We start from the raw sequence: 24,825 nt of genomic DNA, 5'->3' as shown, positions 1-24,825 counted from the left end.
AACAAGGCAAGTCCAGACCTGATCCACGCTCTCCGCTCTTGAACTCTTGAGTTAATTATAACAAATTACAGGGACAAGTTCACTGTATAGAGACCATAAATGCCCTAATGGTGGCCTATCCTGAACCAGGGTTCTGTGTAAAACAGAAACTAGGTTTCCACAACCAAGGGAACGTCCAGACTCTGTTTCTCTGTCCTATGTCAGTGGGTGCATTCAATCCCATCTTAAGACTTGAAAGGGCCAATGAGGCCTACCTGCTACGGTTGAGATGAATCATGACTGCAGAAGCCTGAAAAGCACAGTGTAAAGCGTTGACATCAAAATAAAGTATGAGCTGACTGAAGCAGACGCAGACCCACAGCCAAACATTAGACGGAGCTTGGGAAGTCTTGTGGACGAGCTTAGAGAGAGACTGAGAAACCTGAAGAGCATAGAGACTCTAAGAGAAGACCAATAGGATCAGCTAACCTGGACCCTTGAGGCTCCCAGAGACTGAACCACCAACCAAAGAGCAAACGGAGCTGGACCTTCACCCCCAGCACAGATGTAGCAGATGTGCAGTTTGGCCTTCATATGGGTTCCCCCAACAGCTGGGGCAGGGGCTTCCCCTGAGTCTGTTGCCTGCCTGTGGATCCTGCTCCCATACCCGAGCTGTCTTGTCTGATCTCAGAGGGAGAGGATGTACCTAGTCCTGTAGTAACTTGAGGTGCCAGGATGGGTTGGTTCCTGAGGGGGGCTTCCCCCTCCTTAGAAGTGAAGGAGAGAGAGGAAGGGAAAGAGCTGGGCAGTGGGGAGACTGGGAGAAGAGTGAGCTTTGATCAGGATGTAAAATAAATAAATAAACAAATGGAAAAAAATTTAAAATTTAAAATGAGTTTGTTTTAGCCTTTCTTAAAATCTCTCGGAGCTCAGAAAACAGTTTTATAGCCTCTAAGAAAGTTACACAGAAACACCCAGGACTATCCACAGTTATGCCACCCACATATAGTTAAGAAAATTAGGCATTTAAAGTCAGACAAAAACATGTTTGCGAGGAGACGGGCAAGGTAAAGGTGCTCACCGGCTAACCCTGTTTCCATCCCAGGATCTACACAGGGAAAGGCAAGAACATAGCTTACAAAACAAATTGTCCTATGACTTAAATACAGACGCTGTGACGCAGGCATGCACATGCTCGTGTACACACACACACACATACACACACACACACACACACACACACACACACACACACACACACACACACACACACACACAGAGTAAACCCCTTGCCCATGACAGCAAATGTTGCATAAGAAACAAGGCAAGCCCAGACAAGATCCACGCTCTCTGCTCTTGAACTCTTAATTATAACAAATTACAGAGACTCCAAGTACGGCGTATGAGCCAGGGGGGTTGGGGGTGTGGGGTGTGTACACCTTTAATCCCAGGACTCGAGAGGCAGGTAGATTTCTGTGAGTTTGAGGCCAGCCTAGGCTCCAGAGTGAGATCCTTTCTCAGGGGAAAAACAAACCAAATCAAACACCTAGAGGATGAATAGTACCACAAACTACAGTCACCAAAAGAGCAAAGGTCCCAATATCAACTGCAAATGAAGAAGCAAATTATGCTCCACCCCACCATGCTGTAAGTCCACAGGAAGGGATGGGGTTTCTGAGCATGCTGGGACATCCCTGGGGGAATCACACTGGGGGCCAGCCTAAGCTACTAGAGTGCCCTGTCCCTTGAAGAGAAGAAAAGTGGAGCCATGCTGTGGGCCCACTCTGAGACAGCAGGCTAAGCTAAGGTGCCAGACACAGACACCTCATTTTGTGTGATTCCACTCATAGGAAGGTGGCAGAACCTGGGGGAAGAGGAGAAAGGGAAGGAGGAAGGGAAGGGGAGGAGCTATGGGAGTTCTGACGTTACATGGTAACACCAGAGGTCACGGTCCCGCAGTACTTCTCGAAGACTCTTCTATCCTCCAGCCCAGAGTTCCCCCTAGTTCCCCGTGCTCCCCACATCCCCAGCACCCCTCCCTACTGCCCTGAATTGCAGAGCCCAGGGTCCTACACCATCTCCTCAGGGGCTCTCCACGGCAGCACCCGGATGCTCAGTGAGCTCTCCCAAGTGACAAAGAAGGAAAAGAGAGGGAAGTGAGTCACTTCCTACTAAGGTTGTTAGAGGTTACACCAAGGGCATGCAAGAGTTGCAAAAATGGCCAGGTGTGGTGTGTAACTTCAGGCTCTGTGCTCAGGAGCCTGAGGCCGGAGCAACGCTTGGGAACAGGGGTTCAAGACCGTAGGGGGACACTGAGGAATCCAGTTCAAAAACAGTTTGGGCTGGCTGGATGGTCAGTGTGTAAAAGTGCCTGCCCTATAAGCCAGGTCACTGGAATCCATGCACAAAGCTCACGTGTTAATGTGCATAACCTCGCCCTCCTAAAGCAAGACTGGGGGCAGAGACAGGAGAGCTGCCTGGAGGTTCCTGGGTGTTGTGGTTTGTACAGGGAGTGGCACTATTAGGAGGTGTGGCCCTGTTGGAGTGTGTGCGCCACTGTGGGCGTGGGTTCTAAGACCCTCACCCTAGCTGCCTGGAAGTCAGTCTTCCACCAGCAGCCTTCAGATGAAGATGTAGACCTCGCAGCTCCTCCTGCACCATGCCTGCCTGGATGCTGCCCTGCTCCCACCTTGATGATAACGGACTGAACTTCTGAACCTGTAAGCCAGACCCAATTAAATGTTGTCTTTTATAAGACTTGCACTGGTCATGGTGTCTGCTCACGGTGGTAAAACCCTAACTAAGACAGTGGGTCAGCTGCCCTAGACTGTCCAGTGTGGCAGAGGCAGTGAGAGAGACCCTGACAGGTACAGTGTGGTAGAGCCTGCCTCAGCCGGATGAAAAGTGGAAAGAGAAAATATACTCATGAAGGTTGTCCTCTGACCTCTCCCTGTGTCCCATATACTTACAAAAATGAAGAAGAAAAGGAAGTGGGGGGAGAAGAGGAGTGGGGAAGGAGCTGGGGTGGGGAAGGAGGAGGGGGAAGGGGGAAATTGGGGGCTGGGGAGATGGTTCAATGACAAGAGTACTTAGCATGTATGCACATTTGAATTCAATCACTGACACAAACTCTCTCTCTCTCTCTGTGTGTGTGTGTGTGTGTGTGTGTGTGTGTGTGTGTGTGTGTGTGTGTGTACGTAAGATTTACAATGAACAGCAAAGTAGGGTAAACGTTAGTCACCCATGCAATGGGAAGAATGTGGGTTTGGGCAGCCAACCAATGGAGGTACTTCAGAAAAGCAGCCAGCAGCAGCCTTAAGGAAGGAGATAAATCAAGACTCAAGGTAGCGCGCTCCTCAGCCAGCTCTGACTCCTCCTCTGCACTGCAGCTGCAGAGCAGGGAGCCTCCATCCCTCTTGGACTGGTAATAAATATGACCTGAGTCATCTGCCTGAGACACACCTGCTGGCCCTGAAAGTCCTGTGTCCACAGCATTAGCTCCCATCGACTGTGGGAACAGGAGCTTAAATTACACCTGGAAGCGTGAGTCAACTGCCCAAGGAGTTCTGGTTACGAGCCAGGATTGTGGCAAGAAGTCAGCAGAAATGCCTGAAAATGTGGTTAGCAGTCGGGGTGTGTGTGGGGGTGGGGTCGGCAGAGAGGGACCGTTAGCAGTTCCCCCGGTGTGAAGAAAAATGACAGCAGGGTCAGGGAACCGGCCTAGAATTCCTCAACTTACCTAAAACCTTTAACTAAAAGCAACAACTCTGCCCAAAGGGGTCTGTCCCCTGTGGGAGACGTCATGTATCTGGAGGAAGGAAGAAGTACGACAGGCTTAATAGATGTGTGAAAAGGGGATGAGGTAACTGAAGTAATTACTTATATATTCCCTAGACTCTTCAATAAAAGGAGAAACTACAAACTTTCCAACCCACTGTAAGTTACCTGTAGGCAGACTCTTCACCAGTGACCCTGAAACCGATGGGTGGAAGAGCCCATTCGAGTGCCAGGTTTATGCCTCCCACCCCAACTCCTACAGGAGAAGTCCAAGAACCAAGCCTTTCCCAGCTTTAATAAATGCACCATTCTGGACCTCCAACCCCCAAACCCAGGCTATAGAGTAGGCTAAGCTTCCACATTGGCCAGAAGGCAGGTGGCACACCAGACCCTGGGGGCCTCAGCTTAAGCTTGGCAGTAAAGGCTCTCTGTCTAGGATGATGGGTAGAAAACCCCCCCTACTCTCGCTGTCTACAGTCAGCTTGCCATCTGGATGTCCCTGGCTCTACAGAGTGATTCCTCTGTGGTGCACATGTCTTCACATCATCTCGGACCATGCGAGCCTTTAAGACACTAAGAGTTCTATCCGTGGGCTACAGCGATGGCTCAGCGGTTAAGAGCACTGACTGCTCTTCCAGAGGCCCTGAGTTCAATGCCCAGCAACCACATGGTGGCTCACAACCATCTGTAGTGGGATCCGATGCCCTCTTCTGGCGTGTCTGAAGATGGGGACAGTGTACTCACATAAATAAAGTAAAATAAATTAAAAAAAAAATAACCAGAAAAAGAATTCTATCTGCGCCCGTGGAACTGGAGGTGCAGGCAGCTGAGACCGCCTGCCGGGCTCCTGTGTCTGATGCTGTGCCTGAGGAGTGAGCAGGTACTTCTATGCCTTCCATTGTCTCAGGGAGGACAGAAAGAAGAGAGAGAGCGGGGGGGAAAAAAAAACTGCCTAAAGTCTGAGGCATACTACAACACGAATCCACTGGCCACGGGTGGAATTCCCAGTGCTGGATATAAATAATTTCTCTTACAGAATCCTCAAAAGTGGCTGATTATAGCGAAGGTGGCAGCAACTGCCAAAGCTAAAATACCAACAAATATGTCACTGCCCGAGAATCTAGAATCTTCCATGCTGTGGTTTCTAGCAAAACTGCTCAGTTTTTTCAGCAGGAAAATGTCTCCCTATAATCCTTTCAAATCCCTCTAAGGCTTCTCTCATCCATAGAGATCTACTTTTCTACCTGTCTCAGGATAAAATCCTCGTGTGTGTGTGTGTGTGTGTGTGTGTGTGTGTGTGTGTGTGTGTGTGTGTGTGTTGCAAGTGTGTGGACAAGCGTGGTCATGTGTGTAGGGTGTATCTGCATATGCGTGTGCAGGCCCAAAATTGTTGTCTTGAGTTTTTCTCCATGACTCCCCAGCTGGTTCTTTGAGTCAGGGTCTCTTAATTGAACCCAGAGCTCACAAATAAAGCTAAGTCTTGCCAGCCTGCTTGTTCCAGGGATCCTGTCTTCAAAGCTATGGACAAGCCACCATGCAGGTCCACCCAAAATTTTTGTGGGTTTCTGGGAATCTGACGTCTGGTTCGCAGTGGGTTGTTTAGCCACTGAACCCTCTCCAAGGCACCAAATTTTTTTTTTCTAACCCTAGACACAAAGATAATTTTAGGGTAGATAGAAAAAATAGTTGATAGATTAAAAACAGGCAGGCATCAACCCTTTGTGGAAGGAGGGCTGAAGATGTAGGCAGGATGAGGAACTGTCAGTCAGAGAACTGCACTTCTTATCTCCTATTCCACAAAGGAACAGCTACAACCACAGTCCTGCTCAGCCTAGGACCAAGAACTGAAAACCATCCACTAGAATTCAGAAAGGGGACACAGAAAGTATGTCCTCCATAAACAGAGAACTTGAGGGCAGTGCCATAAAGTTTTGATATGGGATGTCCCCAGAGGCCCAGTGTTCTAGGACGGCTCTGTAGGGGGGTGGCCGAGTGCTTCACAGCTTGAGGCCCATGGCCCCGGCCCTTCCTCTGCTTTACTCCTCTCAGACAAAGAGGGACAGCTTTGCTACTGTGTGCTCCCATTCCCACGACCACCATGGGAGAACAATAGGCCAGCCAGTCATGAACTGATACCTTCAAAGATAGGAGCCAAAAAAATAAACTCTCACTCTTTCTACACTGGTTTTGTCAGGTGTTTACTATTAACACACGTAATCGCAGCACTAGGAAGGAAGATGGGCTTGCTGGTTAGCCAGGCCCACTGAAATGAGACAGTGAGAGACTCTGTCTCAAAATACAAGATGTTTGGCTCCTGAAAAAAAAAAGTATCTGAGGTTGATATATGGTTTCAGTGAGCAGACAGACAGACAGGCAGGCAGGCAGATAGACAGACAGGCAGGCAGACAGACAGGCAGGCAGGTAGACAGACAGGCAGACAGGCAGGCAGGCAGACACACGGACACACACGGGGACACACACACACACACCATCACCACCACCAGCAGCAGCAGCAGCAGCCACCACCGTGCAGCGTAGACGCCAACAATGAAGAAGGTACCATCTCTAAGTGTAATGAAGTATCTTGGGGGTGCACAGCATATTAAAACATTTAAAAACATCAGACCCAAGAACTTCTGGAAGACACCGGACCAAGGGTGACGTCACACCTTGATGTGGACCAAATAAAAGCAACACTTACCACTGCTACAGCAACAGCACCACTGACCACCAATGCATTAAGGACCCCAGCCACACTGCCCAACTGGTCCTTCCTGACCGTACCTAGGCTTGATGGTCCTATCAATGCTTCCGTGGCCTTTGGCCCTCAATGATGCTGTCCTCCCCACCCACAATGAGTTTTCCCAATGTGTTCTTAGACTCTCTCTCATATTAATCAGGTCTCTGCTGCCTACAAAAAGGAGTGTGTGTGTGTGGGGGGTGTTGGGGACAGGGGTGGGATATGTTATCTGGAAGCTAAAGTTAGTAACTGGATTAAAGACCCTGTGACTACCAAGGGCCAGTTACCAAAGAAAGTTGGATTACTGACAAACTGGCCAGTGGACTAGACATAGCTTATGAGTTTGTTGTTCAATACATTCTGACACTGCAGAAAGATATAAGCATGCCTCTCTGTTCCTTTTTTGCTAGTGTGTGTGGTGTATGCTTGCATAAAATGTGCGTGTATGTGAATGTCTACATACTTGGACCCCGGCAAGCACATGCAGAGGCCTGAGCAGGATGTCAGGAGTCTTCTTTATTGCTCTGCCAGTCACTGCCTTGTGACAGGGTCTCTTACTGAACAGGAATCTTGCTTTCTGGCTGGCAGGCCAGGGAGCTCTCTCAGGACCTGCCTGTCTCCACCCCCATCCCCATTGCTGGGTTTCCAAGTCCTCATGACCGCATAGCAAACACTCTCACCCACTGAGCCATCTCCCCAGACCCCGTCCATGTTTCTGACACAGTGCGCTTACAACATTCTATTGCTGCTGTTGTTTGGTTCTGTGGTTTGCTTCATTTTCCTTGAACATTAAACCAAAATAGTTCTTTGCTGACTCCTGTGATCATTTGAGACATAAGTGAGAATTCTGGAAGCTAAGTAACTTACATCGGCTGTCCCATCAGAGCCATAGCAACTGTCTCCATTTTTCCACAGCAGGTCATTTATGTCAGAGACACCAGCCACGAAAACTTCAAGTTTAACTTAGATGAATGTAACTCTCTTCATCCTGGTAACATTGTTTCTACCGTCTTCAATGCGAGTTTGCTCCTCAAGCACGCTTGCTCCTCAAGCACACTTTTTCCTAAGATTACTTCATCTCCATGACTTCCTAGTAAGCCATCAAGTGTTTGGCTTGCTTCAGGCTGGATTTAGGTCAGTTGTGCCTCACTGTGCTCTGACCTTGGCACTGGCAGGAAACAGCAGACAGGAGCCAGTTGGGGGCTATCGACAGCAGCGAGCTCTGGTGGCTCGGCCTGGGCTCTTTCAGGTTTCCCAGACACGCCTGGTAACCTGACACAGCTTACTTCCCATTCTCACTCTCCTGCTCTTCCAAAGGCCTCGGTGTCATCTGAAAGCCTGCCACTATGTGCCCAAGGCTGGAGATGATCGATAGATTCCAACTAAAGCCCATCCTGGTTCCCACTAGGGCACAATGCCCACCATGTAAAAGGCCCCTTCAAAGAAGCGCCTGTTCCCTGTCGCTGTCTACACTGCTTCCTTCTCTTTGACCAAGCCCACCCCTCCCCTGCCAGCTCTTCTGTAGTTTGTCTAAGCAGCCTCGGGAAGGAGAGCCTGGAGCTGGCAAAGGCTCTCAGGGAGTTGAAATAAATCCTACCCCCGGGGGCTGGAGAGATGGCTCAGTGGTAAAGAGCACTGACAGCTCTTCCAGAGGACCTGAGTTCAATTCCCAGCAACCACATGGTGGCTCACAGCCATCTGTAATGGGATCTGATGTTTCCCCCAGTGTGTCTGAAGACAGCGACAGTGTACTCACATACACTGAATGAATGAATGAATGAATGAATGAATGAATGAATGAAATCTTTTAAAAAAATCCTACCCCCGAGGCCTGCTTCACCTAAAACCATTCCAGGGCTGGCCAAAGGGTCCTAGCTTCTGTCATAAGTGTCAACGTGGCTGAGCAACGTGCCTTTGTCATTCTGGTTCTGTGATTCTGGTTCATTCAGCCTCCTCTGGGGCACTGTGCTTAGATATTATACAGCCTATGGCAGCTCAGGACGTGGGAGCTGAGTGGGGAAGACGGACATAAAGTGATTGGTACCCATTGTCATTTGATGTGGCACGGGGTTATGGGTTTGCTCGCTTGGTCTCCAGCTGGTGGTACTACTGTTGGGCACTGTGGCTCCCTGGGGGAGTAGGGCTAAGCTAGAGGAAGCAGGTCACTGGGGAACAGAACCTTGAGGTTTATAGTCTGACTCCACCTCTCTCTCTCTCTCTCTCTCTCTCTCTCTCTCTCTCTCTCTCTCTCTCTCTCTCTCTCTTCCTTTTCCTGTGAGGAGGAGAGGAAGGAGTCTTGGCCTTGCATTCCCACTTCCACAAACCTGCCTGCTCACATCCCTTCCTCACAATGGACTGTGTCCCTTAAAACTATAAGCCAGAATACATCTATTTATTCCCCCTTAAATTGCTTCTTGCCATGAGTTTTGATCAGTGATGAAAAAAGAAAAACAACATAACGCTCTTGTTAAACTTCATGGGTAGTCAGAGATGAAACAGACGCTAACAGGAATTCATAAAAATTCTGAAATAGTTGCGCCTTGACTCTCCAACAGATAGCATAAGGACCTACAGTCTAGCCCTTAAGGGATGCTCATACACAATCAAGGTCTTCCAAGGAGGATTCGTAGGGAAACGCTTGCACACTCGTGTCAACCACTATAGTCTCTCAAAGGCAGTTAAAGCGTCAGGACAGACGGACACTTAATTGCATGGAAGCAAATGGGTCAGTGAGAAAATGTAGTTGGTGTGTCTTTCCTACTGTACAAAGTGTCACTATGAGCAGACACAACCAAAATGCCTACGGGGCCAGGGAGAGCGAGGGAAGGACTAACGCTGCCACTGTAACTTCAGGGGATGGGAACAAGGCTAGCCGAGACGGCATTTGCCCGTCTTGCTTTGATCTGTCAGAACTGGTCTTGTCAGTCAGAATCAGCCTTCCTAAGCTCAGTTGGTCATCTTTGAGGAGAAGTGCAGGTGGACATTCTGCTCTGGCAAAGGGGTAAGAAAGAGGGCAAGCATGGCTAGGGGTAGGAGATAGAGATGCTCGTCTCACAAGTCTGCTGACCTGAGCTCAACTCTTGGGAGCCATGTAAAGGTGGGACTGACTCCACCGGTGTCCTCTGACCATCCCCAGCCCACAAGCACACCACACGCACAAAGATGCTACCATCCGTTTCAGAGTAATAGGAAAGATGCCCTTGATTTAAGGACCCAGATGCCCGTTTGTTGGTACTAAAGCTCTATGTATATAATTAAACACTTCTTTTTTCAGGGACAAACACCCACAATCTCATCAGGCCCCTCTGTGACACACGTTGCAATGCCTTGTGTGTAAGCGCAAGAGCGTCATGGGTGCTGGTGACAGACTGGATCCAGTCACAGATGCAAGCTACATAACTTCTCAGCACTGGAAGTCCCCCTTGAAGTCTACACTTTCCGTGCCTTTACCGTGTGGGCACAGTGGACCTGCCCCCTCTCTCCTCCTCCCCTCCGTCTCAGTACCCCAGTACTCGACCTTTCTGAGACAAAGAGAAACCACAAGACCCTAGGTACGGACTCCCCGCTCCTCCGCCATCCTGAGAATTTTGGGAAGCCCTTTCTGCAATCAACGTGCCATGCCTGATCCGCCCATTATAATGACTCCCTACAGATCCAAAGAATTCTTACGAGGAGTGAGAGTCTTTTAAACCTCCGTCAAGCACAGTTGGCGTGCCTGGACACGAGGGATCATCTCTTCCCACGGCTCCGGTTTCTCTCCTCTCCGCCCCTCCGCTAAAGGGAAGCGAGCACTACGGCAGTGGGTCACCATGTTCCACTCAACTTTTAGACAAATACAGTGTATACATTCCTAGCCTGCTCTCCACCTCAAGTCCTTGCTATCTCTCTAGTCAGACGGTGAGCCCTTCTCGGCCTTCCAAAGTCAAGGAGTGCAGAAAAAGAAAGGTTTGCCTGAGAGATTATTCTCCAGCTAGTTTCCATGATAGCTCTTGGAAAAAGCACATTATTTTTGATTGCTTTTAGAGATGTTCCAGAGAGCAGGCCACTAAACACACAATAACCTAGGGTTTAATGTGTTGTAACCAAGTTGTTACCTCTTTTTCTTTAAGGGAAAGATTTGAGGAATAGTGTACCTGTTTTTGCAAACTGCTTTACAAGTGGGTAAAGCAGACAGGTAAGCATTCACGGTTCAAGGGGTACAGATTGGGCTGGGGAGATAGCTCAGTGCTTAGAGACATGCAGCATCCCACAAGGGGAACAAGGTTCATATCCCAAGACCCACATGACAGGTGGGGGGACAGGAGTCTATAATCCCAGCATTTGGAAGGTGGAGACGGGGAAAACCTGGAGCAAGCTGTTATTCAAAGTAGTCACACTGGCCAGCTCTGGGCTCAGTTGAGAGACTGTTTCAATGAACAAAGTGAGAAGCAGTCTGAGAGATTCAGGTCCTCCACATATATGTACATCTCATACACACATGTACCTGCATATACGTGTGAACTCATACACAGGCAATCCTATAGAAACGCTGCGCATGAAGACCCCTTTGGAATAGGAATTAAGGTCTCTGGTTTATTTGCTTTTGAAACATTGACCTTTTTTTTGCTATCAATAAAAGATAAACTGTACCAAATTAGTTATTACTGATTTGTGTGTTTGATCTGTCCCCCGGACACAAAGGACTCACAGAAACTGCCCTTCATGGTCAAGTGTAGCTGCACTGAGCTTGGTTCCGCCTCTGCGTTCTTACCACAGCAGGTTACCTGAACAGCTACCTACCCACCAGCACCCTGAAGACTGAAGCTTTTTATCTGGAAGAGGAGAAAGCTAGAAGCCACTCCGTACCTGTGGCCCTGTGACTTAGGCTCTCGGCTGGCTGAGCGTGGGTTGTCAACTTGAGTATTCTTCTGTCTGACGTGAGGAAATTGCAGTTGAGATGGAGAGCTTTGGCCCACCTCAACGCCTTCCAGTGTTGAGGGTCAGGGCCAGCAGCAGAAACGCTAACCGGAGGCACATTTTTATTTGCACAGAAGCTTTCTGTCTGCTAGGTTTTTGTACAGTGTGGTTTTTCCTTTGATCGCATTCATAGCAGTAGACTCAGATCCAATAGTAGTCTCAGATCCACCCATCCTAATAGCCATAGGCCACAACAGGAACAGAAGCCACGGAAGAAAATGTGGCCTGGGCTGAGGCTTCTTCATGGCAGTTTGGTGTAAAGAGAAAATAGAGGACCTGTCAGTCAAAGGTTTCAAGATGGCGGCACAGAGCATAGAGCCAAGTTCTGGGCCTTGCTGAGCATCAGGCCATGCGACTCGGGCTCGACAGGAGGCACGACCACGATGCCAACCTTGGTTATGAGAGCCCCTGCCGGTAGCCCTGGATGCCAGACCAGCGGCAGAACATTCTCCAGGAAGTAAAGTCAGTCGAGACACAAACTTAAAAGAAAAACATCCAAATAAACCTTGATACATGAGAATGAAATAAAACCAGCCTGGAGTCACAGATCTTTGATGGCGAGGCACTGAGATCCGCCCATTCCTACATTCCAGTGCCGAGGGGGTGTCTAACATGGAATGGATACTTTATAACAGTAGGCAAGGAAAGGAGAAAAGGCTGGGGGTGTGGCTTAGTGCTAGAGCACCTGCTCAGTCTGTAAAAGAGCGTCAGCTCAGAGCCCGGGACCACAAAAGACTCTCCCTTGGGAAAGCAAAGCTGCCCGCCCAAGATCATGACTTCTTACAGACAACCATCTTTCCCTATCTCATCACACTAACTTCACAAAGAATAAGAGACGACTCCAGTGTCAGCCGCACCTTGACATGCTGTGTTGGGCAGGAACAATGCTGTTCTCAATAACCAAGAGTGCAGTGCCCATCCGCGTCGGGAGCAGACAGGAGGGGTGCCCTGACTCTATCAGCCAACGGGAATGCATGTGGAGAATCTACTTCCAAGCCCGTGGCAACCTTTAAAACTCCACCAGGGGCTGGGCTGGAGGGATGGCTCAGCAGTGAAGAACACTTGCTAACTTTCCCAAGTATGTGATTTTGGTTCCCAGCACTCATGCCGGGGGCTCATAGCCACCTGTGAACTCCACCTCCAGGAGATGAAACGCCCTCTTGTGGCCTCGGTGGGCACCTGCACTCCGGTGCACAGACCCACACACATACAACACATACACACAATTAAAGATAAATCTTCTGAAAAGTCTTCATCAGGTGACATTATAAAATAGCAAAAGAACTGAGGAACAGAAAATAAAGTGAAAAGGAGAATGGAAACATAGTTGTAAGAAAGCCTATAGAAGAGGCATTCTGGACGCTGGCTGTGGACCACACAAGACAGACCGAAACATCTAAGGGGAAAGTGGTAGTATTTCCAACCAAGGAAGAATGATGCAAGCTTTGGGGGAGGCCAGGAAGAGGCTTGGCCAGTAAAAGTATGAGGACTCAGTTCAGCCCCCAGAGCCCATGAAAAAAAATCCTGGGACAAGGGGACAAGCTACCAGAGACACAGACCTCTGGGTTCACTGGCCAGTCAGCCTGGCCTAATTGCTAAGTTCTGGGCCAATAAAACCCTGTTTCAAAAACAAAAACAAAAACAAACAAACAAACAAAAAAAAAAAACAAAAGTTGGGAGAAAGCTCCGTGGTGGACATGCATGTCATGCATGAGGATAGAACTCAAGAACCCATGGAGATGCTGAGTGTGTGTGGCAGCCCACCTGTATCTCCAGAGCTTAGAGGGTGGAGCTGGGCTTCCTGGAGTGAGAACTAGGCAGGCTACCCTATCACTGAACCCTGGGTTCAGCCCAGAGAACCTTGCTTCAACAGACAAAGTAGGGAGCAACAGGAAAAAACATGACATCAACTTTGTGTTTTCACAGGCATGCATACAGACACGCACATACATGCACATGCATGTGTACCCCACGCATGTGTCGCCACCACACATATACACCTAAACATTTACGCAGGGAATAAAAGGTAGATGGAACTAAGAAACGATACCCCAGGCTGTCCTGGCTGTCCCAGAAAAATGGTACAGGCATGACCATTCACATCACAACCCAAAGTGCCATTTTGCCTCATGTTAAGATGTTAGTCTTGGCCTGACCTGGCTTTGCCCTCGGTATGCCACTGACCTTCAGACAAGGGCACGGCCTCCCCATCCAGTACTTAGAGGAGGTGGGCTGTGGGGCTATGACTTGATGGAGAGGACACTGTGGGACACAGCAGCAGCACCCTAAGATAGGGGGCACCTGGCCCAGCTTCCACAACCCTAAGACTTCTCAATCCTACCACAGTGCCCTAAAACCACCTTTGGCAGGAGAGAGACGGGGCTGGCTACAGCTGTGGTCACACCATGCAAAGTCTGTGGCACGTTGACCACTAACAGATGGGACAGTGCCACCCTAGCAGGCCAGCTCCCTTGACAAAAGAGGATGTGCCAGCCGACCTCATGGAGGCGAAGAGGAGTTCCTTTGTACTAGACCAGCACCCCGCTCATGAGACACACATCCCAGTCAAAAGAAAAACTCCTGACGATTAACTATAAATTCCAGAAATGAGGCATGCACCGTGAGTCTCAAATTCACTCTTCAAGAACTGTTTATCCTCGGTTTAGTGTTTCTGTGCATGCATGCATGCATGCATGCATGCGTTTGTGAGCCTGCCTGCCTATGTATCTCAGATATTTGTTTATCTTTGGTGCAGTTCCTCAGGATTAACTCTTTGGTTTTTGAACTCTGAGACCTGAGGCTTGAGTTGGGGATTTAGCTCAGTGGTAGAGCGCTTGCCTAGCAAGCGCAAGGCCCTGGTTCGGTCCCCAGCTCTGGAAAAAAAAAGAGAGAGAGAGAGAGAGAGACCTGAGGCTTGCCACTTCAGCTAGACTGGTTGGACAGAGAGCTCCGAGGGTCTGCCTGTCCCCCACCCCCACCCCGGGATTAAATGTAGTGCATGCCCTGTCTTGCATTTTACATAAATGCTGGGAATTGAACTCGGGTCCTCACGCTTGTGTGGCAGGGACTTTGCCAGCGGAGTTACCCGCCTCCCCAACCCCCAACCCCTTCCCCTTCCCCTTCCCCTTTAAAAGTGTGTACTTAGTACTGAAAAACTGAAGAGGGACTTCTTTATTGAAGAAGACTTGGGAAAGGCCCAGACATCAATCCCAAGCTTGTCGCTCGCTGTGTGTGAGTGCCCAGCAGCCCTCTAGCTGCCCCTGGCAGTCCTTAAGTTGCCCAATAAAGAATTCCTCCACCTCGACTACAAACCGTCTTTTCACCTTCAGGGCCCAGACAAATATGAAAACCATGTGTTTACAATGAATCTGTTACTATGAAAACACACACTGCGGAAGAATCTTCCCTTTGATTCAGGAAGATATGAAAGGAGAGGGTGCCCAGCAGGCAGGAGCCCCTGCTGGGGGAAGCCTGGCCAAGATGGGAGAGAAGAAAAGCGGCCTGGAAGGAAGTGTGGAGGGTCCCAGCAGGACCCCAGGAGCTAGCATCTCAGAGCCCGGGGAACACATCTTCCAGTTGGGAGTGAGGCTGAAAGTTTCCAGCTTCTTAATCTTTTTAACTCCCATGGCTTCATGACTCATCCCCCATCTGTCTAGGAGCGGCCTAGCTGTTGCCAGCTTCTTCCTGCACATGTCTGGAATCACACTGGGTCATTTATTTTCCCCTCCTTTGATTTTATGATTCCATGTTTTCTCCCTTTGATATATTGTGTGTGTGTGTGTGTGTGTGTGTGTGTGTGTGTGTGCGTGTGTGTGTCTGTGCATGGATTTGTGTGAGTATGTGTGCGGAGGCCTGGGGTTGATGTTGGGTATCTTTTCGCAGTCTCTCTCCACCTCATACTTCAGACAGGCTCTCTCACTGGACCTGGAGCTCACTCTTCCAGCTAGGCTGGCTGACAGAAAACCCCAGGGCTGCCCTGTCTGCCCTGTCCACACCAGGATTCACTGCTGCCGATTAAATGCTGGCCCTCGTGATTTTTGTGGGACTGGAGCCCTCCTGGAACCCACCTATATCTTTTTCTGATCTCACTCAGGTGTTGCCTTAACCTTGGGCCTCACTTGGCCATTTTTTCATCGGTCTCTCGGCGGGCTTCCTCGCTATGAAGACACTGCCCGTCGAGCATCATCTCCAGTGGGTGAGATGGGACGATCTCAAAGTAGCCTCAGAGAGCCACACTTTCCAGTCATCGACCTCAGGAATGGCTGATGAGCCCCACACCACTGCCCGCCCCTTCTCCCAGCCCTGGAGTTCCAGGCTCATGTTTCCTGCCCACAGCTTTCCCAGGGATTCCAGGGTGCCAACTCAGGTCCTCGTGCTGTGGTAGCAGGCACTTTACCCACTTAGCCACATCCACAGCTACCAGCAACAGATCTGCATTAAGAAGAAGGGGGGAAGGGAGCAGGACGGGAAAGGAGGAGGAGGAGGAGGAAAAGAGACTAACAGAAACATAAAAGTTCCCAACTTTGTCGTCATCTGAGAACCTCACAAGCCTGAAACCCACAAGGTGAAATTAGCAGGAGGCCACAAGGTACTCTCTGCACCCTCTGAGCACAACAAACATTCCCAGAGCCCAAATCTGAGCGACAGGCTTTAAAAACAAAACAAAACAAAACAAAACGAAACGTGCTCCTGGGCTTCCCGCTTCTCCAGAACAGGTGTCTGCTTGATGAGCGATTCCAAGGTTCTTTCACAAACATCTCTCGCCACCATGTCCACTGCACTGACACCAACAAAACGTTCTCCCTTTGCTCAGTGAACCACAAGCCGTCTGAACTTTACGGACATTTGCCATTCCTTCAAGGACACGAGACGGCAAGGCCAACCGGAGTCTCCACTGCTGACTTCCTGTTCCTGATTATGTAACCCACGTGATCAGAACTCTCGCCCTCTCCGTGTCGTCCTCCCCAGGTTTACCTCCATTTAGGACCACGTTATTCCTCAACTGCAGAGTCCGGTGGGGTTTGGGGTGGGGTAGGGGCGGGGAATATATAAAATGGAATTAGGTGGTCAGCTTTTACTAAATTCTAGCACACCCACCTGACTATCCCCAACGTATACTTCTTCTTTTTTCCCTCATTTTTTTCATCTTTATTAACTTGGGTATTTCTTATTTACATTTCGATTGTTATTCCTTTCCCGGTTTCCGGGCCAACATCCCCCTAACCCTCCCCCTCCCTATTTTTCCCTCATTTTTTTTATCCCTATTAAATTGGTTATTTCTTATTTACATTTCGCTCAATGTATATTTCTTGGCCTCCAGACACGAGACTCAACTGCCTTACCAGGGCTAAAGGGAATGCGGGGCATTAGCTCCATGGATTGAACCAAAATATTCCTGTCGCATGGCAACAGGCGGGCAACCTCCAGCTGCAACGCCCACTCTGCTTCCTCACACAGCTGAAATCGGCCAGCACCTCGACTTCACCAGAAGCCGCCTGGTGATCCACACCCTTACAGCAAACCGGAGGGGGAAATACACCTACCTTGTGGCCTCCTGCTGAAGCCGCGACACACTTGGCACATAGAACATGACTCCGAAGAAAAGCAGAGGCTCGTTAGCGAACTTGTCCAGATGTTTCTTCAGCGGCTTCTCCAGCTCCACCCATCTCGCCTGCTGACTCTTGCTGAGAAACCAAAGGCCGAAGTAGTGGGTCTGGATAAAAGGGTAAAATCCCGTCAGTCTGCGCTTCCCACAGCCGTCCAGGACCACACGGAAAACAAGCCCCCCACCCCAGCTGTGTCGTCAGAATCCCGAGATCCCGGGCCTGCACGGGAAGATCAAGCTTCTTCTATCTCCCAGCGTGGGACAAGCTAAGAGAAGTCACATCCACTGACACAGCCACCTACACAAGCAGTATTCCAAACAACTGTGTCAGATGAGGGGCTAGGGCAGACGGGACAGGGCTGACTGTACAGGTCAGCCTTGGGGTCCCTCAGGAGCCTGCCACCTCGGGTTTTCACACAAGATTTCTCATGAGGAGTTGGAGTTCACTGATAGGCTAGACAGGCTGGTTGGTGAACCCCAAGTAGTCTCGGGTCTCGCTTCTCCAGCTCTGGGGCTCCATTTGTTCCTCAGTACACCCGGCTGAGGTGCTGGGGTTGAACTCTGGTCCTTGTGCTTGCAAGGAAGCACTTAACCAGCTGAGGTTAACTAGCCAGGAGGCTGACTTCTTTCCTAAATTCAGAAGGACGACTCCCTGTCACTTCTTATCCGGTTCTGAAGACAAACCCTACCAGCTGGAAACTTTGCCACGGTAGAGACTTTTCACAATCCATCCCACGTTAACCAAAAACCCACGTTTGTATCTTAATCAGTGCGTTAAAAGCCGTGCTCTGTACGGTTTCCTTATACGTGAATTACGTTAAGTTTCTCCTATACCACCAAGCTTTGAGACTGGAAGGCTCTCTTCTCCACAGCTGCCCCCAAAGCCTCCAGAGGCTCTTGGAGGATTACTTCGCCGTTTGGTAGATGAAAATGTGATTATCACCCTAAAACTTGAAGCCTCAACCAGCTCGGCTATGAACAGTATGCCGATTGACAGAAACAGGTACCTTCACGCACTCAATCTTGTCTTTATTTGAACATGTGCTAAGATTTCAGGATTAGTACACACACACACACACACACACACACACACACACACACACACACACACACACACCCCCCTGCTTCTGAAGACGTCTTTGTGTTCGGCCACAGCCTGGGCTGGCTGACAGCGCACCTGGAGAGCTGCCCTCAGAAGAATGTGCTCATCACCAAGCTTAATTTCCAAAGGCATTCTTTCTCAGTCCTCACCGCAGCCGGCCACCCCTCCAGTCATCACCGAACAATCCCTACAAAAAGCCCCAGGGACGCCTTGGTCCTGCTTTCCCAGCATGCCCCTGGCCTACCAAAGCTCGAGCACACAGGTTGGCAGAAACCGTTTTCCCAGCCGGGTTGAAATGGTTGTACACCCCGAGGTGCTCCAGAGGGCAGGTTTGGGTCTGTGCCGTCTCAAGCTACAAGATGCAAGACTTGGTACACGGTGATGTCTCCATCAACCCAGACAAAGCTGACTGGGCCCAGTCTCACCCAGCTGTGTGTGTCCTGACTTCTGTGGGTCCATCTGTGGGCGCAACTGAGGGCCACTGGTCCCCGCACAGAAGAGACGAAGAGACCTGTGGATCATCTACCTCTAACTGTTGCAGTCTCTTTCCCTCCCTCCCTTTCCCCTCTCCCCCCAGTGTGTAAGCGTGTGTGTGTGTGTGTGTGTGTGTGTGTGTGTGTGTGTGTCTCCATATACAAAGGAAGGCCTAGTCTCCTAGAGCTTTGCCTTCAAGATGGAGTGACTGCGATTCTCGGATGGGCTGCAAGGAACACAGAACAGCTAAAATCTGTCACCCGCATCTATGGCTCACAGAAAGCACAGCACAAGGCAGGTCACCTCACTGGATCCTTTTAGCACCAATATTTTCATGGTTTAGAGCTTGAAACCCCCACCTCCCAGAGGCTCATATGCTTGTGCCTTAGTCCGTGGGTTCCCAAGGCTTGGCAGGAATACACCCTGAAAGGAGACCATAGGACCCTGAGCCCTTCTCTCCCGCTCGCTTTCCAGCTGTGGTATGCCGTGTTTTGCACCTCTGCACACGTCCATCAAGATACGCTGCCTTCTCGCAAGCAAAGAGCAAAGGAGCCGAGGAATGGCCGACGGAAAGCGCACTCTGAGATCAACCTTTTCTCCCTTTGTAAATAAACTGATGGCTTCGGGTTACCACATATAGTAACAGAGAGCTGACAGTGGCTCTATGAACCACTGAATTATAAAACACTGCCAGGGAGGAGTGGAGGGCTGGGAGGTGGCTCTGCTGGTGAAATGCAGGCTAAGCAAGCGTGAGGACCTTGATTTGGAGCCCTAGCACCCAAAGTGGCATACAGCTGTAATCCCAGCACTGAGGAAGCCAGCCGGCCTGGACAAACAGACGGACCCCGGTTAGCAAGAAACAATAAAGTGGGAAGCAGCCGAGAAAAAGACACGATATCAGCCTCCTGGGTGTGTCTGCGTGCACACCCATCACCCCCCCACACACACACACCTTAAACACACACAGAGGCAGAGAAGACAGGCCAGTGGTTCACACCTATAATGCTGGCACTTGGGAGGCTGAGGCGCGAGAATCGTGACTTCGAAGTCAACCTAGGCTGCAAAGCAACGTCCTATCTCAAAGCAACAAAGACCAGAACGAGCCAGGTGTGCTGGCACGTGCCCGGAAGCCTGGCCCTCGGGAGGTGAGGGCAGCAGGATCAGTTGGAGATAATGCTCAGCTATATAAGAGATACAGGCCAGCCTAGGCTACGAGAGATTCTGTCACAAGCAACACCAGTAAAACACACACCGAAATGAACGGAAAGGGAGTCGGGCTAGGATCAGCAACATAAGAAACAGCTAACACAAGCTGGACTAACCGCAGATAATAGAGAGACCTTTAACAAGACAAGGAAAATAACCACAAAGCAGGAAGGAGCTCTACCACCCTCTGTAAGTCTTGTCTTACTTCTGGGACACTGGAGGAACAGTTGTGTCCGGCTGATGCAGCCTCCAGGAACCAGAGCCGTGAGACGCAGGCTAAGTCCAGAGCAGTCAGCATCTGCCTGGAAAGGGTCCCAGGCACTTCCTCACCTGGTCAATCCCTGCACCAAGGAAACGGCCATACGATAGTCCCTCGGTGTGCTTGGGGGAGCTGAGGGTGTTTACAAATAGAACCCTGGGTAAGTACTTAAGCTGTGCTCACTGTACAGCGATTTCTACAGGTGTGAGCATGGGCAGAAGGAAGCTCGCGCCTCAGTACTGCGGAGCTGACTAATCTCTCCTCCCACTAGAAGTATTGTCGACGTTTGGGCTGTGTTTTTACGTTTCATCCTAATCATGATATTCGTTCGAAATTTTAATAGTCAAATTATGAAGGACAGCACTAACCAACAGGAACAACTCAGCGATCCGGGGAGGATGTATCTATGTAATATGTTTAATTGTTTTGCATGTATGTGTGCCTGTGTGTGCGTGGTACCCTCCAAGGCCAGAGGAGGGCATCAGACCCTCTGGAACCAGAGTGAGAAATGGTTGTAAACCGCCATGTGGGCGCTTGGAATCCGACCCAGGTTTTCTACAAGGAGAGCCAGTGCTTTTAACAGCCAAGCCATCTCTGTACCCCGAAATTAAAATCTGTGTTACTGACACCTAGCAGTGTATTCTTCTAACTGTCCTTTTCATCCTCATCCACTGAAATCACTACACTGGAGGGGGCGCACCGTGAAGGGACATTTTACAGAGCACGTACTCCTGCACAAAACATACACACACACACACACACACACAGGCACACAGGCACACACACACACACAGGCACACATGCATCAGTGAACACACACATGCACAGGATGGAAAGAACAATTTTGCTTGAGGTTCAAAGTACTAATCTTGAGCCACGGTAAATAGTGAAAAGTTTTAAATAACAAAGCGAACCACCTCTAATGCAAACCGAATTTGTGGTGTAACGGTTCGCCGTTGCTGCTGCTGCTGAAATACAATCTTTTTCCAAACAGGGCAAAGTAGTTCCCCGTGATTCACCACTCAATTATCCAATGAAACAGTTACAAAACTACTCAAGAAACAGGGCCCTATAATAAAGGGGCAAATGACATGAACTGGCATTTATTAACAGACAGAACTCAGACAGTCTGCAGATCAAGGGAAAGCGCTCGACACCCTCTTGCTGCCACAGAGATGCAAATCAGAACTACACTGGGGTTCCCAGCCATCCCCACTGAAAGGAGAGTCATGGAAGCAATGACGGCCGGGAAGGCGAGGGCATACACGCAGATGGCGGATGGCGGATGCCCGGGATGTCCCAATGGAGCCTCTGTGGAAATCAGTACCAAGGCTCCTCGACACAGGGAGATGGGACTGCTGCATGACCTGGGATATAGCCACGGAATAGATGCTGATGAAGGCACACTTCCCTCACAACAGCCGAGGAGCAGGATCAGTCTGGGTGTCAATCAATAGATAAACCGGTAAGTGTGTCAAGAAAATGTGTGTATATAAACCACGGCGTTTCACTGAACCATAAAAAGGAATGCCTTGTTCCAAAACCAGATGGAACCAGAGAGCACGTTAAGTAAGATTAACCAGACCCAGAAAGATAAACGTCACCGTTCTCACTTGGGACTCCTGGACCATGTATGCACGTATGTCAGGCTGTATGCATAGATGTGTGTGTACATGTATATACACGTGTGTGTTTCTACACAGATATGTATGTACACACCAAGCATGCGCATTGATATATGGGCACTGTGGCTGTAGTGTGTTGGCTGAATACTTGTCTATGGTGTGCAGGGCCCTAGAACCAATCCCACCACCGTGACAAGCTGGTGAGGGTCTCCCACACCTAACCCCAACACTGGGCAGGTAGAAGGATGGAGAGCAAAGAGCAGGAGAAGATGAGGGAGAGTGAACACAGCTGAGGTACATAACATACCAAAGAATATCACTACGAATCCTATCACCTTGTACAGCCTAACAATTTTAAGAGGCTTGGGAAGATGGGAGTTCCTGGTGCAGGATAAACTGTCCTTGAAGAAGATGTCCGTAGCACACCTTCTGTGACATTCCAATCTAAAGGATTTGGCTCAGTGAGCTTGTAGGAAGGAGGGTCCTCAGGGAGATTTCCAGCTTCAGACTGTACCCAGGGAGGCCTCCTCCGTTCCCACCCACTTCTCTCGCCCTTCCTCTAGTTGTTTCCACACTGGTGTGGAAAGGCTCTGCCCCCAGCTTCTTCCAATGCTTGCGTTTGGGTCATGGCATGGGCACGGGTTTATTCGGTCCCCATCTCTGCAAGTTGTATCACAGTAAACGAAACCAGAACCCAGACAGCCTCACTGCAGCTGGCTGTGTATGACGCCGCTCCCCGTGCTCAGCCCAGGGCTGTCTCTCCCAGGAAGCACAGCCATGCACGCCCAGGTTCAAGTTCAGCCCAGTTTGGTTCCCCGGGTTCCACCACTAACACTGCCACAGGTTATATGACGTGTGGTAGATGATCTCAAGCAGAAAGCACCTCTTCCATCACCAACGGGGCCCCACTCCCCTGAGGAAAGGCCCGGAACTGGAGCTCTCTGTCCAAGGCACCGAATGTAAGCCAGACCTGGCTGACCCTTGCGATGACTCTGGACATCGTCTCCTGTTGTGTTTAGGTCTTAAACCCACAGCTCTGATGGCCTCGAGTTAGGCAGTAAAAGCCGGTTCCCAGAAAGAGGAACGATCTCTGAACAGGTCACTTAAAACCAGCTGAGGTGGGGAACCATATGCAAGGAGCACATCCCGGATTTATTTAGAGTTCTGCATTTTAACGGGAAGTATCTATATGTACTAAAATGGCAGCCCGTGTTTGCAGCAGCAGACGGGCGTGCGCCAGGGTATGAGCCAGAGTCAGTGTGCATAGTATGACCTCAGAAAGATCCCAGGGAACGAAAACCTGCAAACAGTGGACGACAGCTGGCTGGTGGCCCGAGTGTGAAATGTCTCCATGAGCTTGTGTGTGTGTGAATGCCCGGTCTCCCTGCTGATGGCGCTGCCTTTGAGAAGGTTGTGGACACTCGATGGAGGGGAAGGCGTGGGTCACTGGGGGTGGGCGGGCCTTGACGTTTTACTGGCCTGCCTCATTTCCTGTCTGCTCTCTGCCTGGCTTTGGAGGCATTGTGACCAGGGCACTGGTGCTGCATGCCGTGATGTAAGTATTCAAACCCTTCCAACAGGAGGCCATGCTAGCCCTTTCCTGAGCTACTCTTCCAGACACTGTCCAGTGTCACAGGAGCTAGGGTCTGTGGGGAACCCTGTCCCTTTCTGCTGTGGATCTCTGAGTGCTCTGAAAAAAAAAAAAAACACATAAATATCGTTCACGGTGTTGCTGATAGGACTGCTTCCCCATCGAGGTGCGGGGACCAAGTCCTGGACCTCGCACATGGCGGGGCAAGCCACCTACCCCCCTGAGCTACGGCTCCACCCTCCCTCCATCCGTTTGTAATGAGATGAGGGGGAACTGCATACACTAACCATTCCTGCCAGAAGACTGTTGAGGGTTTGGTTGCTCGGGCTGTGGCGTGGCTTGAATGCCATCCGTGAGGGTTACACATGCAGTCCTGGCAATTACAAGGGATTAAAGCCTTGATCTTAATGCAGGTATTCTGAGGAGGTAATCAGCCAGAAGCAAACGTTTAGAGTATCTTGTATTAAGCTCTAACAGGCTGCCCGCCTCACCCGGTATCTCAGTTGTCAATCAAGACGCAGAGCTGGTAGGGTTCCACCTCAGAGAGGACCGGAGTTATGTACAAGCACCGAAGGCGTCTCTGGGGCGCGAGAAATCCTTCAGACGCAGCCATGAAGCAGGCTCTGAGCAGGTCCTCATGCCACAGTCCAGTGACTCCGGAAAACAAGTCACGCTCCCCTCCACAGCTGGGGAACTGCAAGACCATCTTGTGTGCACCCAGTCTCTGCACTGGGTAGTTCTGGGGATTCTAGAACTCATCTAACTCACAAGGGGACCATCCTCACTCCTGTAGGCAACGTCTTCATGGAAGTATAGGGGAGCAAGCCGTAGTTGTAACCATGAAGGGAACCACGAAGCCCATCGTGACCAGAGCTGAGGAAAACCTTCTCCCAAGGCATTGTGGCTCCTGTAGGACACACACCCAGCAGGGAGACTAAAGAGGGAAGGCGGAGCAATAGCCACCTCTGTCCGTACTAAAACGAAGGCACACTTATCACCACAGTAGAGGCTGGGCACAAGGCTAGCTAAGATTTCCAGTTATAATCCCCACAAGACATGAAACTATACGAAGTTCACAAGACCAGAAATCTGCCCCCACCCTCGGCAGATTCTTACTCAGTATTGATCTTCCAAGTGTTTTATATTTGCTTGTTCTGTTTTCCTTTCTCTCCCTTCCTCCCTCCCTCCGTGTGTGTGTGTGTGTGTGTGTGTGTGTGTGTGTGTGTGTGCTCGTGCACAGTCATATGCACACCCAAGTGTACTCTGCCACATATGTGCCACGGTGTGCAAGTGAAGGCAGGAGTCAATTCGCCATTGTCAGTTCTCTTCCTTCTACCATGTGGCCCCAGCAATCAAACTCGGTGGCAGGCGCCTTTACCCAGTGAGCTATCTCTTCTGTTTTTTTTTTCAACTTGACCTAACCCTAAACATAGCTGGGAACTTAACTGAGAAACTGTTTCCACCAGCTTGGCTCCTGGGCACGTCTGTGGGGCATTTTCTTAATGACCAAC

At 50.0% G+C, this 24,825-nt stretch overlaps 1 protein-coding gene across 1 annotated transcript in view; it reads right to left on the bottom strand.

The window, feature by feature from the left end:
• Positions 1-24,825, bottom strand: part of Ptpn14 (protein tyrosine phosphatase non-receptor type 14) — a 144,459-nt gene that overhangs the window by 58,043 nt on the left and 61,591 nt on the right. Inside the window, exon 3 of the mRNA XM_032915621.1 lies at positions 16,996-17,165. Coding sequence (XP_032771512.1) covers positions 16,996-17,165 — 170 coding nt within the window. The remainder of the gene's footprint in view (positions 1-16,995; positions 17,166-24,825) is intronic.

This window comes from Rattus rattus, chromosome 10 (genome assembly GCF_011064425.1).
Source record: "Rattus rattus isolate New Zealand chromosome 10, Rrattus_CSIRO_v1, whole genome shotgun sequence".
NCBI classification, from domain to species: Eukaryota; Metazoa; Chordata; class Mammalia; order Rodentia; family Muridae; genus Rattus; species Rattus rattus.
Note: the sequence above shows the minus strand (reverse complement) of the source record. Positions and strands in the feature narration are given on the sequence as shown.